Source organism: Nomascus leucogenys, chromosome 13 (genome assembly GCF_006542625.1).
Source record: "Nomascus leucogenys isolate Asia chromosome 13, Asia_NLE_v1, whole genome shotgun sequence".
In the NCBI taxonomy this organism is placed as follows: Eukaryota; Metazoa; Chordata; class Mammalia; order Primates; family Hylobatidae; genus Nomascus; species Nomascus leucogenys.
This window is the reverse complement of record NC_044393.1, coordinates 45,436,968-45,450,516: the sequence shown is the minus strand read 5'-3', so window position 1 is coordinate 45,450,516 and position 13,549 is coordinate 45,436,968. Positions and strand designations below refer to the sequence as shown.

At 43.9% G+C, this 13,549-nt stretch overlaps 1 protein-coding gene across 3 annotated transcripts in view; it reads left to right on the top strand.

The window, feature by feature from the left end:
- Window positions 1–13,549, top strand: part of SLC24A3 (solute carrier family 24 member 3) — a 509,497-nt gene that overhangs the window by 481,310 nt on the left and 14,638 nt on the right. For all 3 annotated transcript variants that reach the window (XM_003268234.3, XM_030826204.1, XM_030826205.1), the window contains 2 exons: window positions 2,075–2,189; window positions 3,859–3,971. In XM_003268234.3, the coding sequence (XP_003268282.3) occupies window positions 2,075–2,189; window positions 3,859–3,971 (228 nt within the window). The remainder of the gene's footprint in view (window positions 1–2,074; window positions 2,190–3,858; window positions 3,972–13,549) is intronic.

The following is a 13,549-nucleotide window of genomic DNA, read 5'->3' as shown; positions in this document are numbered from 1 at the left end:
CTCCAGTGGAGGTTCTAATAAGTCCCAATCAATGCCCAGGAGTAAGGAGAAAACTAGGAGAAACCGGAGACCTGGTCCCAGCCACCTGAGCAGTCTGCTCCCCTGAACTCCAGACCCAGCCACAAACATGATCATGAAAATGATGAGCCAGAGACCAAGCCTGGCTGAGCCAAACCAGATTCCTACAGGGACTGAGCTGAGGGTTAAAAAGGAAAAACAAGGTTTGGCCAGGACGCTGGTAGCTCCATTTGCTCCAGAGCAACAAAATAGAAATAGCGTGTGTTTCTGCAGCTCACTTTCCTCCCTGGAGACCAGAAGTCAGAAAGCCCTGTGGCCACCCCAGGTTAAATTCTGTTCAGTTCTGCTCAGTCCTGAACAGAAATGAGCTGCATTCGCTGGTTTGAAAGGAGGCAAGGCAGGCATCTCTATGGATTTCACTCACATCCCCCTAGCCTTTGAACAGGGAAGGAGTGATCGTGGCCTTTGGAGTGAAGTCAGCGTTCCGGGTGTAGGTGTCTCTCAAGGGCTGGCCCAGGAGGAACTGTGAGAAGAATGTGCTCCTTACAACATGTGCTTTGCATTTCCTGTAATTTTATGGCAAGTAAGGGAGATCAAGTGGCATCCTAAAATGACCTGACAGTTTCAACTCTTGTGAGTTATCTTCTCCTTGGGCCCACATGCAGGGAATGTGTCTCTTTTTCCACTTACCTCTTTTTTTGCCACCAGCTCTCTCATCATCTGCCTCATCAACTGCTTTTGTTTTTTTAAGGATGCTTACATTTGCTTTTTCTATATTTGCATAAATTTAAATGGTACAAGTAAATTTGTTACATGGATATATTGTGTGATGGAAGTGACGAAGTCCTGACTTTAGTGTATCCATGACTGAAATAATGTGCATCATACCCATTAAGTAATTTCTCATCACCCACCCCACTTCATTCCGTGCTGAATTTAAACTGGGGTGGCCTCTGGCCTTCCTGTTTTTCAGTCTCCAGGGAGGAAAGTGAGATGTAGAAACACAACATTTCTGCCCCCAACCCTTCTGAGACTCCATTGCCTATCATTCCACACCCCATGTCCAAGTGTACGCATTACGTAGCACCCACTTATGAGTGAGAACATGTGGAGTTTGACTTTCTGTGTCTGAGCTGTTTCACTTAAGATGATGGTCCCCAGAAGCTATTATAGTGAAGAAGATGTTGACAAGGACAGCAAATTGCTACCAAGCTTCAAGGAATAGAGAAAAAGAAATGCTAGTTATGGCTTTCCCCTTTTTTTTTCTTTTTCCTTTTCTTTTTTTTTTTTTTTTTGAGACAGGGTCTCACTCTGTTGCCCAGGCTGGAGTACAATGGCACTATCACAGCTCATCGCAGCCTGAACCTCCTGGGCTCAAGCCGTCCTCCTGCCTCAGCCTCTCAAGGAGCTGGGATCACAGGCATACACCACTGTGTCCAGCTAATTTTTAAAATTTTTTGTAGAGACAAGGTCTCACTATGTTGCTCACGTTGGTCTAGAACTTTTGAACTTAAGCAGTCCTCTCAACTTGGCCTCCCAAAGTGATAGGATTACAGGCATGAGCCATCGTGCCCAACCTTAGAGTTATGCCTTTTCTGACAAGTATGGATACTGTCAAATCCAGCCCCTTTGCAGTTCTTCTAAATTCCCATTGTGCATCCCCCCTAACATGGACGCTCAAATTCCAAGCAAAGCATCCATCCTTTCTGGATGCCTCAGGCCAACCCGTAGTTCAAATATTCTGTCCCAATATTGCCTTTTTCCCAGAAATTCTATTTTCTCTTCTCAAACCACCCGCCTCACCTGAAAAGAACAAGTGAAAAGACCGATGTTTTGTTGGAAAGCATGGGTCCTATTACAGCACCGTCCCCTGACCCGCAGCCCCGGCTGGCATCCACATAGTGTTTGTCACCCTCGGTATTGATACAGAGAGCAGACATTGCACCCCACAGAGATAGCCCAGACCGTAGCCTGTTGTGAGTCTCCATCAGAATAACCATGGGCAGGTGGGGCTTGAGGTGACCCTCAGCTGACCACCTCTTCCTGCTCCTTCTAGGTCACAATCATTGGTTATACCCTGGGGATTCCTGACGTCATCATGGGGATCACCTTCCTGGCTGCCGGGACCAGCGTGCCTGACTGCATGGCCAGCCTCATTGTGGCCAGACAAGGTGGGACTTCCAGTGGCAATGGGAACGGAGGGAGGGAGGAGGAGACGGAGACAGGAAGGGAGGGAGGGAGGGAGGGAAGGAAGGCAGGAGGGAGAAGAGAAGGAAAGAGGGAGGGAGGGAGTGAAGGAAGGAAGGAAGGAAGGAAGGAAGGAAGGAAGGAAGGAAGGAGTGAGAGAGGGAGGGAGGGAGGGCCTCTCTATCTGGGGGACCCACCTGGTAATTAACAGGGTTTGGAAGGAGGGAAGGTGATGCCGTGTTGGTTGAAGAGCTTCCTGGGATCAGAATAACAGAGAAATAATCTAGAAGGTCCTACCCTTGAGGAAAGCAAAGACATTTCCTAGGTAGCACCCATAGCCCCTTCTGGAGGCTGTATCACCATCCTTCTATTATTCAAAGTAGTAGGAAATGTACTGACAGCTAACCTTTACTGAGTAAAGCATGGTAGATGCACTATCTTATTTGATTTAAACAACAGCCCTGTGAAGTAAGCACAATCATACCCCCATTTTATGGACAAGAAAATTGAGGCTTAGAGAGGACAAACCTCATCCCTAAGGCTGACCCACCTGCAGTGCCCTCTGAGTGACAGGTCCCAGAGGTCAGTTTTCAGAGTGTGACAGATCCTTCCCTCCTTCAAAGCCAAGCTCACAGGCTCACGGTTCACCTTTCCAAACAGATGCCCCAGATGGCCACACCCTTCCACAGCACTCATTCTGACGCACCTGCCTGATTTATGCTGAAGGGCATTTGTTTCAAACAAATGTGTGCTGAGCTACAAAACTTGGCTCAGTGTCCCATAGACATCCTCATGAAGCTCTACTATTGTCTACACTATTGTTCAGTTATTCCGAAGAAGGCCTGGAGACAGTACAGGGCAGTTGGAAGATGACCCAGTGTGCAGGTGTGAGCTCTGGAGTCACTTTCTAGAATGGTTGAGTTTATTCCTTTCCATAAGGGTGTCTCAGAATCTCCAGAATCCTTGAAACCATCTGTATTAGTGCGTCTCACATTGCTGTAAAGAAATACCTGAGGCTGAGTAATTTATCAAAAAAGAGCTCTAACTGGCTGATGGTTCTGCAGGCTGTACAAGAAGCATGCCAGCATCTGCTCGGCTTCTGGGGAGGCCTCAGGAAACTTCCAGTCATGGTGGAAGGTGAACGGGGAGCAGGCATGTCTTACACGGCAGGAGCAAGAGGGTGGGGGGAGGTGCTACACACGTTTAAATAACCAGATCTCATGAGATCTCACTCACTATCACAAAGCTGGTACCCATGGGGGATGGTGCTAAACGATTCATAAGAAACCACCCCCATAATCCAATCACCTCCCGCCAAGCCTCACCTCCAACACTGGGGACTACAATCCACATGAGATTTTGTGGGGACGCAGACACAAAGCATATCACTGTATTTGGTTTTTAGAATCACTTATATTCAATCAGTGATGATATTTGAAGTAAAGGTCAACCATTCAGTAGAACATGTGTTTCTGTGTTTTATAATTCGTGTCGTCCTTTCACATGGGTGATGGCCTCGAAAGAGAAGCGCATATGTGAGCTTGCAGAACCACTCTCTGGCTGTGAGATTAAAGGCTTGGGAGAGTCCTGTGTGGGGCCCCTGCACTCTCCTGGGTTCCCTTCCCTCACTTAAGTGACCTCTTGTCCCTGCAGGGATGGGGGACATGGCCGTGTCCAACTCCATTGGGAGCAACGTGTTTGACATCCTGATTGGCCTGGGTCTCCCCTGGGCTCTGCAGACCCTGGCTGTGGATTACGGATCCTACGTAAGTGGTTTTCTCCAGGACTTCTCCTGAAATCCAGGGCTACCTGACTCTGTTTCAATAGCCTTGGCCACAGGGTCTTTGTCTCGGGGAAAAAGGGGTGTAGAAATCGTAATATTGAGGGGAAAACAAATTCTCCTTGTCAAAGGCCTTCCTAAGTCAGGCTTGCAGGGACATTCAGGACTTTAGAGCAGGGGCCAGCAAACTTTCTGTCAAGGGGCAAATACTAAATATTTTAGGCTTTGTGGGCCAGAGGATGTTTATACAGCTATTCAGCTTTGCTGCTGTAGCAGAAAAACGGCCATAGACAACAAATAACCAAACAGGCATGTCTGTTTCAATACAACTTTCCTAATAGAAACTGAAGTTTGAATTTTATATCATTTTTATATGTCATGATATATAACACTTCTTTTGATTTTTGTTCCAACCATGTAAATATGTAAAAACCATTCTTCACTCATGGACTATGCAGAAACAATTGGTGGGCCAAATTTGGCCCATGGGTCATAACTTGCCAACCCCTACTTTAGTGTACTTAGACTTGCTTCACCTTATTACAGGCTAAGTGATTTATGTCAGAGAGACACTGGAGAGATGCCATCCAGGTTGGCCACTGAAAGGGCATCGCCCACTGGGGGAGAGGGGGAGCGGGTCACAGAATTCCAAATAACTCTTCTAAGTTCTGCAGCCCACAGGGTGAGACTTTTGCGGTCAGGATCTTATGAATTGACTCACATCAGCCAGTCAGGATCTTATGAATTGACTCACATCAGCCAAATTCACAAGAGTTTGATGTCTAGGATAGAATGTCAACAGATGGTAGTAACAGGTGTTAAGATATATAAGGGCTGTGCAGAAAGCATGTGCTTATTTTGGATGATATGTTCTCTATATTCCTGGAGAAATATCTTATGTGGGAATTATTTTGGGCATCCTATGACCATCCTCTAATTCAGGGTTTCAGGAGTAGTCACAGATTACATTCATGGCTAAGGTTTATTATAGCACAGGATATGGGATAAAAGGAGCTGGAAAATGAAATGCATCAGGAGAAGCCCAGTGTGGTCAGCTGTAGGCCTCTAATTCCTTCCCTAATGAGTCACACAGTAAGTGCTTTCTCCCTTGCGGGAAACATGCACGAGATGTCTCTATCCAGGGAAGTCCACTGGAGGCTGAGGCTTCTGGGGAGGGCTGGTCAGGTAGGCACATTTCTGCTGCATGAACAGCCATGATGCCTGAATCTCAGAACCCCAGCATAGATACCAGGTAGACATTATAAAGTTTGGGAAATGATCCTGACAAGTTGGTACAGCATGGCCTATCGCTTCTGGGGTACAAACCAATGTCATCAATTGTAGCATCCCAAGGGTCACATTCATAGGGGTTGGTTAAAAGGTCAACCATGGTTCTGGACTCTCCTGGAGGTATGCAAGGATTAAATAACCAGGCCTGCTGTGTCAACAACTTTCACACAGAAGGTCAAATTATGGCTTTATTTTTCAGAATAAGTGTTGCTAGCTACCATATTACCAAAAACCCCAAAATTTCACTGGAGTAGCCCAACAAGGGATTGGTTTTTTATTCAAATTCCACTGCAGATGTTCCCATCTTGGCAGCTCTCATGGCTCTTTCAAGCAGAAACTCAGGGTTTGTGGCACAGTCCATCCAGTGGTTCTACCATCTTGAAGTCCTTCTCCCATAGCTACACAGAAAGCAGAGAAGGCAAGGGCATGGAATATTGTGTAGATCACTTTCTGATGAGGCCTGGAAGTGGTATCTATCCCAACTGTTCCCATCCCACTGTCCACGTAAGTTACATGTACCCACTTGGATGCAAGAAGGATCCAGGTAATTAGTTTAGTGTTGTGCCTCAAATTCATATAGCCACATGTGGCTTGTGGCTGACTGTTGGACCCTGTAGCTCTAGAGGATTAAATGACAATCACCCAGAGTCTAATCCATAGATAACTATTGTTAACATTTCAGCATCTTTTTCTTTCTCTAGGTTACTTTGTATAGCAAAGATCATCCTATATAGGCAATTTTATACATTGCTTTTTATACTTCCGGTTAGATCAAACGTTTTTTCCTCAAAATCTCATTGGAAGCATCATCTTCAAGGTGACCTATTATTACAGTATATTCCAAAATGTACTTAATCATGCTGCTGCTCTTGGACACTTATGTTGATTCAAACCTTTCACTGTTGTAAGTAGTGACACCACAGACATCTTTGTACATTAATCTATAGGTTTTAGAGTTGTACATAAATCTATACTTTTCAAGTTTTTCTTTAGATGATTTTTCTCAGTGTTAGAAAAGTTATATAAAAGATTGTTTTCCAGAATGACAATATTTTTTACATGGTTATTTGTCCAGATTCATTCCTGAAGTTTTGGGACAACTTTATGACACCTTCATATCCTGACCACAGGAAGCTCCATGAGGGCTGACCTTGAGCCTTTCACATGTCTGTCTTCTTCATGGCACACAGTATGGGGCAGGCACATACTCAAGCCATGAAAAGCATGTTGAATAAATGGGAATCCATGTTTAGCTCTTCCATGGCCTTTGCATTCACTTTCACCAGCAGTGAAAGTTACCTTTCATGAATTAGAGGGACACTTCAGGTCCAGGCTGAGACACGAGGGCATGAATAACCTTGTAATTTGGTGCCCCCCAAAACATATTTTTATTAAAAAAAAACATGAATTCAGCATTTATTTTCAAGATGAGATAAATGCTTCGTGAGCAAAGGGTGGAGACAGGAGATTACTGGTTCCTTCAGTAATGCAGTCTTCCCTTGTTATCAAGAAGTTCAGCTCTGAACTCAAACTTGCATATCATTGTCTGAACAAAAGCTTCGCAGTTAACACAACCTAACTTCCTTAAAAAATATTTAGTGACTTTCTATCCCTACTCAGTCATACTTGACAAGGAAGCCAATGAAGATGCTCATTAGCCCGACTCAGAGTGCTGCATACAGGGGTCTGATGAACCCATTGGCAGTCCGTCTGGTTTTTATGAGGAATTAAAAATCAGACCTATCTGAATTTTAACTGCTTTTTGTCGCTCTGTTGAGGACTAGAAGACAATCGCTAAAAAACAGACATCAAAAAGAAGAAAAGAAAACCTGGGCTCTAAACAACCTGAAAAATTCATCCCTGAATAATATATTTTCACTAGGATGACTCTCCAGTGAGGGAGGGACAGGCAGGAGCAGAGAATGATAAACTTTCAATGTCCTTCAGATCCATGATGTTATTTCTTATTTTACTTTGATTAAAGGGGACAATCATAGAAGGTGAAATCAAAAACTTTCAAAACAAAACTAAAACTCACCCCAGAAGCAAACCAGTTTATCTTACTAACTTTGAAATCTTCCTGACTAGACATGGATATCAGGCCTGAAATTCCAACTCGATTCGGCACACCATAAATCATTCCCCCAATGATCTCTCCTCCTTTCCTCTCCTTCTGACATTCTCCCAATACTCTTTAGAGAACAAAAAAAAATTAAACATTATTCTTCTATCAGTAATTCCCAGAGCTATGAAAGCATACTCTTTCCAGATCTCAATGTCTACTGACACAGTGACATCATGAAAACAAAAATTCAGACTTTAGTGGATGTTTGGCCCAAATTCATGTTTTTCATCTGAAGATGACATAATTGGATCACTCTGCTCATTCTGCTAGAATTATACAAGGGCCACATTTAGTCTTGAAATTGAAGATCTACTTTATCCTTGAAGTCAAGGGGGAAATGCAGGAGAAGAAACCACTCTGGCTTATTATGATCAATAGCCATGACACGCACAAGAGTCCTCTTGGGGGAGACTTGGTTAGGAAGACTCTAGAGAAAGGCACGTCATGTTGTGTTTCCATCCAAATGCTGCTGTTTCTGTAATCAGTGCAAAAAAACAAACAAAAAAAAGATCGTTTTATGCCAGGGATACAAACATCCAATGCAGACCACTCTTTTGAAAATAGAAAATCAGTAATATAATCAATAAACAGTTTATGAACTCCAGGGAAGTCAAGGAGATTCCATTTGATATATGATGTGAGGTAGGGATTCAATTTTATTATTTGGCACATGGATATATAGTTGTTTCAGCACCCTCTGTTGAAAAGGAGATTTCATTTTGAACTTTAAAAATTCAATGGAAAAATTTCTGGTTAGCTTATTTTTCAGTAATAATCACAACCTAGGAACTACTAGGAAGCCATGATTTGGTTAAAGCTGTGAATTTTGCATTTCATAAGTAATGCTAACTTCCACTATTTGGAAAAGTTTTTACCTTGAGTCAAGACTAAAATGTAAATGAAAAGGAAACAGGGAAGGATCAACCTGGTGAACTGAATCGGGGAGTGAGAGTCATAAAATCAGCCCCAGATCCTAGTGGCATGCTTTAATATTCTGCTTTCTCCTTATTCTACTCAAGTAGTTGCTCTCCTTCCTTCAGAGGGCATTTAATAAGGAAAGAATCCCTATGAAGAGAAGAACCCCAAATGCTCCCCACATCCTAAATTCTCTAATCCTTCTAAGCTCTGCCCAAATACATCCTCACACTGCACATAATCTCTTTCCACATCCCTGTTGGCCCATCCACATTCTTCCTTGTTTCACAGTTATTAACCACATCTCTCTCTGCTGTTAGAATCTGAGTTTAAGACCTCATCCACTTAATGTCTGCCACTCACACTGCACCAATGTCCATCTTGCACATAGAAGGACATTTTATTTGTTTAAATAGAGAATAAATTTTATTTTTTCAATTGCAGCAGCAAGCAATCCCTTTGTACATCAATAGCTCCTGAGATCTTTGCCATGTGTCAGCCCAGTTAAATGATTTTATATTAATGGTGGTGATCCTGAGTCATTCAGGAAAAAGTTAAGTTAGATCTCATATCCTCTAGGATAAGCATCAAGTGTATGATCTATTTCAAAGCAAAATATTTCATCAAAAATAGTTAAGGAGCTAGCCTATAGAAAGGTAGACTTTAATTTTCCAGAAGCCTTTGCTTGTACAGACTATGATTCTTTGACTGATAATGTTAGATCAAAATAGTAACAGTATTTGGCCCAACCAAACTATGCCTTTTGGTTTGCTTGGAAGCTGGGGGTCCCAGAAAATGGCCCTCTGAACCCAGACTACCTCACAGAGGGGGTTACAGGGGCCCCGACCAAGGGCTTCTTTCTTTCTCTAGCTCATCCTTCAGGTATCAATATAGATGTTGAACTGGGATTTCCCAAGCCTGGACCAGGTGTCATGCCTGTGTTCAGCAGTTCTCATCAAAGCACTTACCTTTACCCCTTGGTCTGAGTCTCCCCCTGGAGAAGTGACCTCCCTGAAGACAGGAACTGTGCTCGTCTATGCATTTATTATTTCCTTTGTGCCTAGTGCAGTGCCTGGCACTTGGAACATATTCCACAAATATTTGTTGGATGGATGGATGGATGGAGAGATGGATGGATGGATGGAGAGATGGATGGATGGAGAGATGGATGGATGGATAGATGGATGGAGGAACATGTGTGAGCAAAGAAGAACAAATCAGTAGGATGACTTGAGAAGAGAGCAGGGGGGCAAGCACGACAGCAAAAAGAATAGCTAGAATTCACTGAGCATCTATTCTGCACCAGCACTGTAGGGACACTGTATTCGCATGGTCTCACCTAATCCTTCCAACGCCTATATAAGGAAATGATTATTCTTTCAACCAGGGCTTATTATGCACCCACTATATGCCAGGAACTGGTCAAGGCAATAGGGATTCAGAAGTGAACAAGGTAGACAAGACCTTTCCTCTTAGAGTATACATTGAGTGGGGAAGGATAGACAGTACATACGTGAACAAATGCCTGATTGCACTAACTTCAGAGGACAAAAGCCTTATGCAGATGATGAGATGAAGTGATGTTTTAGAGAGAGAGGTGCAGGTGTCACTCTGTATTTACTGAACAGGAGATTAAGTTCTGTGTGGAGTCATGAATGACAAGAGCCAGCCATGGGAAGAGAGGGGTGTGTGGAGAGCAGGGGAGCATTCTGAGAAGGAACTGTACTTGCAAAGGCATTGAGGCAGGATGTGTCCTAGAACAGGAGACATGCTGGGCAGAGGTAGTGCAGAGTAAGGTGGGCAGAGGTCATACTGGGCCACCAAGACTGGTCACAGGGCTCAGGTTTCATTCTAAATCCAATATAGTTCTTAGCTCAATTCTGCAGATTAGGAAACCAAGGCACAGAGGTTAAATCACACAGCCAGAAAGAGGCAGAGAGGAGTGCTTTCCTCAAAGCACTGACAACTATTGCCAAAGCAAATCATGCCACAGCAGTCACCCATGCATAACTCTGGGCTCAGAGGAGAAACTTCAGACCAGATCCATCCCCGAGTTTGAATCTTTGCTAAAAGACAGGGCAGGGTCTGCTTATTAATGCCTAGGTGGCTTCTTCAACTTTATTTAAAGAAATGAAGAGCTATAAGGGGAGCAAATTCTGATCCCCAGTTTTCTATCCTAAAAGTACCAACAGTCATCATGGGGGCTGCACTCATTGCTGCCCTGGGCCATGGTAACTGATATTTCTACAGGGAGTTTCTCTCTGATGGTTGGAGGAACCGCTCTGGATCCTTTGTTCAGTCCCTGGTCCCTCTCTGGCTCTCTTTGGGTGCCTTCAAGTGGTCAATTCCTCGTGCTCAGCCACACTGGGCAGGGTGGGGGACATCACCATGGATCTCATGCCGAAATGCAGACGTTATTTGGAAAAATAATCGCAGGTTCATGGAAAAGCAAATCTAGGGCTTATTTGCTGAGAGCATTTTGCTCTGCCCTCTTCTCCACCACAAGCTTTTCCTAGGAGAGGCTTTATTTCCAAAACGACACTCAAAGGCCACTTTTCATGTAGCATGGTAGTGACCACATGACATCTTTCTGCATCTCTGACATCAGAAGCGAGCAGCCACTGTGGGTTTAATGGCCTCTCCTAACCTCACAAGGGACTTGCCAACAATTTTGAAGCACTTTTTCCATCTCATCTAGATGGGATTTCCAAGTCATAATTATCTGATAATTACCATCCGGACAGCTGTTTTGTACATGGCATTAGGTTTAAGCATTTGGCAGGGAAGGATGAATGCAGTTTTACAGATTTTGACATTTCTTAACACTCTGTGGCTTGCTCAGAAGGCAGCTAGTTACCTAAGTGCCCAAAATAAGGAATCTTTCCAAAAGACAAAATTTGGAAAATGAGCACTTCTTGTTCCATTATGGTGATGAACGTCTGTTCCACAAGCTTTAAGAGAGCTGAGAAAGTCACCATGCAGGCTCCAGGAAGCCAGGGCAAAACTCATATTTCTAAGCTAGGGCTTAGAAGTGTAAAATAAATCTGAGATGCAATGGTGGGAGGGTGTCTGTCTCCCTCTCTCCAAGCAAGAGACCACCAGAGTCCAGAAACAACAGAGACAGAAAGAAGAGCTGTCCAGGAATATTCTCACCCCACACTGTCTGCCTGGTTTATTCTTTCTTTGACCAAGTGTTAACTGAGTGCCTACTGTGTGCTATGCTGGTAACCACTGGAGATGGTGCAGTAAGCAAGACAGGCAGAGGTGTATGCTCCTGGACCTACAGCTATGGAAGAAGAGAATTGCACAGTCAATTCCAAAACAAGATGTGATGCCTGCTTTCCTAAGGGCTGCCTATACAGAAGTTTAGGCGGTGTGTGGCAGTGATTGGGGGATCTGGAATGCTGGGGAGGAAATGACAGTTATTCTGAGAATCCGAGATTATCAGAACAAGCAGGTGGAGAGAGGTGAGAAAAGTTTTTTCCAAACAGAAATAAGAGCTTGTAGAACACCAAGATATGGGAAAACTTGTTGGACTGAAGGACCCAAGGGCTGCTTCTGTGGCTGGGGGGAGTATGGGAGGGCTGAGGAGTTGGGGAGCTGAAACAAAGTGACAGAAATGAAACTAGAGACAGAGAGAAGCTGCATGGTAAAGGCCATGGTAATGGAAAGAATGAAGGGTACACGAGAAGGAGAGATACAGTCATGTGTGCCTTTTAGAAAGGATGTTCTGACAATTCCGTAGAGAAAGCATTGGAGCCTGACAAGACAGATGGCAACAAGTTCAGCTATGAGGAATTTGCAGGAGAGAGAAAATAGGGTGATTGGATTAGGACAGTTGTATCTGTTAGCTATGGTTACCATAATGCTAAGTAACAAAAGGCATGCATCCATCCATTAGCATATATTTCTCAGTCATACCTTTGTGGCTGACAAGTGTGTGGCTGATCTGGGCTTGGCTGCAGGCTTCATATGAGTCTGCTCCATGTGCCTCTCATTCTCTTTGGACCACTGGCTTCTCAAGACACAGTCTTCTCATGATGGGTCTTCTCTGAGACACATCATGTTTTCCTCTTCTCAAAACAAGAGCACAAGAAGACGCACCCAGCTTCGGAAACACATTTTGGATTCAGGCTCATTTCAGGTCAGCTAACGCCATTGGCCAAAGAATATCACACAGCCAAGCCCCAAATCAGAAAGCAGAAAAATGCATCCACCCACCATGAGGCTTTGGAAAGTATGTGGACATAAAACCTATTATGGGGAGAGGAAATGAGACCAGCAGTTCACTCTGCCTCCACAGTAGCAGTAAAACTGGAGATCAGTGGAAAGCTAAGCAAGAGACTACAGAAAAAAATAACAGGCCTGGCAATTAGTTTAACTTTAGCCCCTAAACAGCTGTTCATGTGGAGGTAAGTCAGGAGAGGCAAGGATTTTGTAAGCCATTGCAAAATTTTCAGGTGTTATTATAACTACGATTGAGGATTTTAGCAAGGCAAGGGCATGATTCACTTTACATTTTAAGATTACATTGGATGCTGTTTCTGAATGCATAGGAGGCAAGAGTGGGTGAGGGGAGACAGGTCAAGGAGCTGATGACAAAGAGATTCTTTTTAAGGAAGAATTAATAAGATTTTCTGACAGATGTATGGAGACAATGAGAAGGAGAAAAATCATAAGTAACACGTGATTCTTTGCTTGGGCAACTAAGTGTATTGTGCTGCCATTCGTGGAGATGGGGAGACAAGCTGGGAGATGAGGAACACATTTGAGATGAAATACCCAATGTTCCATTTAGGACAAATAAAGTTTGATATGTTTGCAGGTCAACCGAATGGAGATGTCAAGTAGGTAGTGGAAATGATGGGTCTGAAGTTCAGAGGCAAGGTCTTGGTTGCAGGTATGAACTTGGGAGTCAAGAACATTAACCGCAAGTAACAAAGTAAGAAGGTAAGTGTAGATAGAGGAGAGGGCCTAGAACATGTCACATGTCGTGATGTTGGATGGGGGAAGAAACAAACATTCACTGAAGGAGACTGAGGAAGGGCCAGCCAGGGACAGGGAGAATCAGAAGAAAGGGGGCCGCAGAGCCAGAAGAAAGTTACAAGGATGTTGGAGCAGCCAAGTATATAAGACCTTGTCCAAGGTCCTTCTTCTAAGGCCAGTGCTTTCAACCAACCATCACCTCCTCCGAGAAGCCTACCCTTAGCCAAATTTAGTACCTGTATGACAGC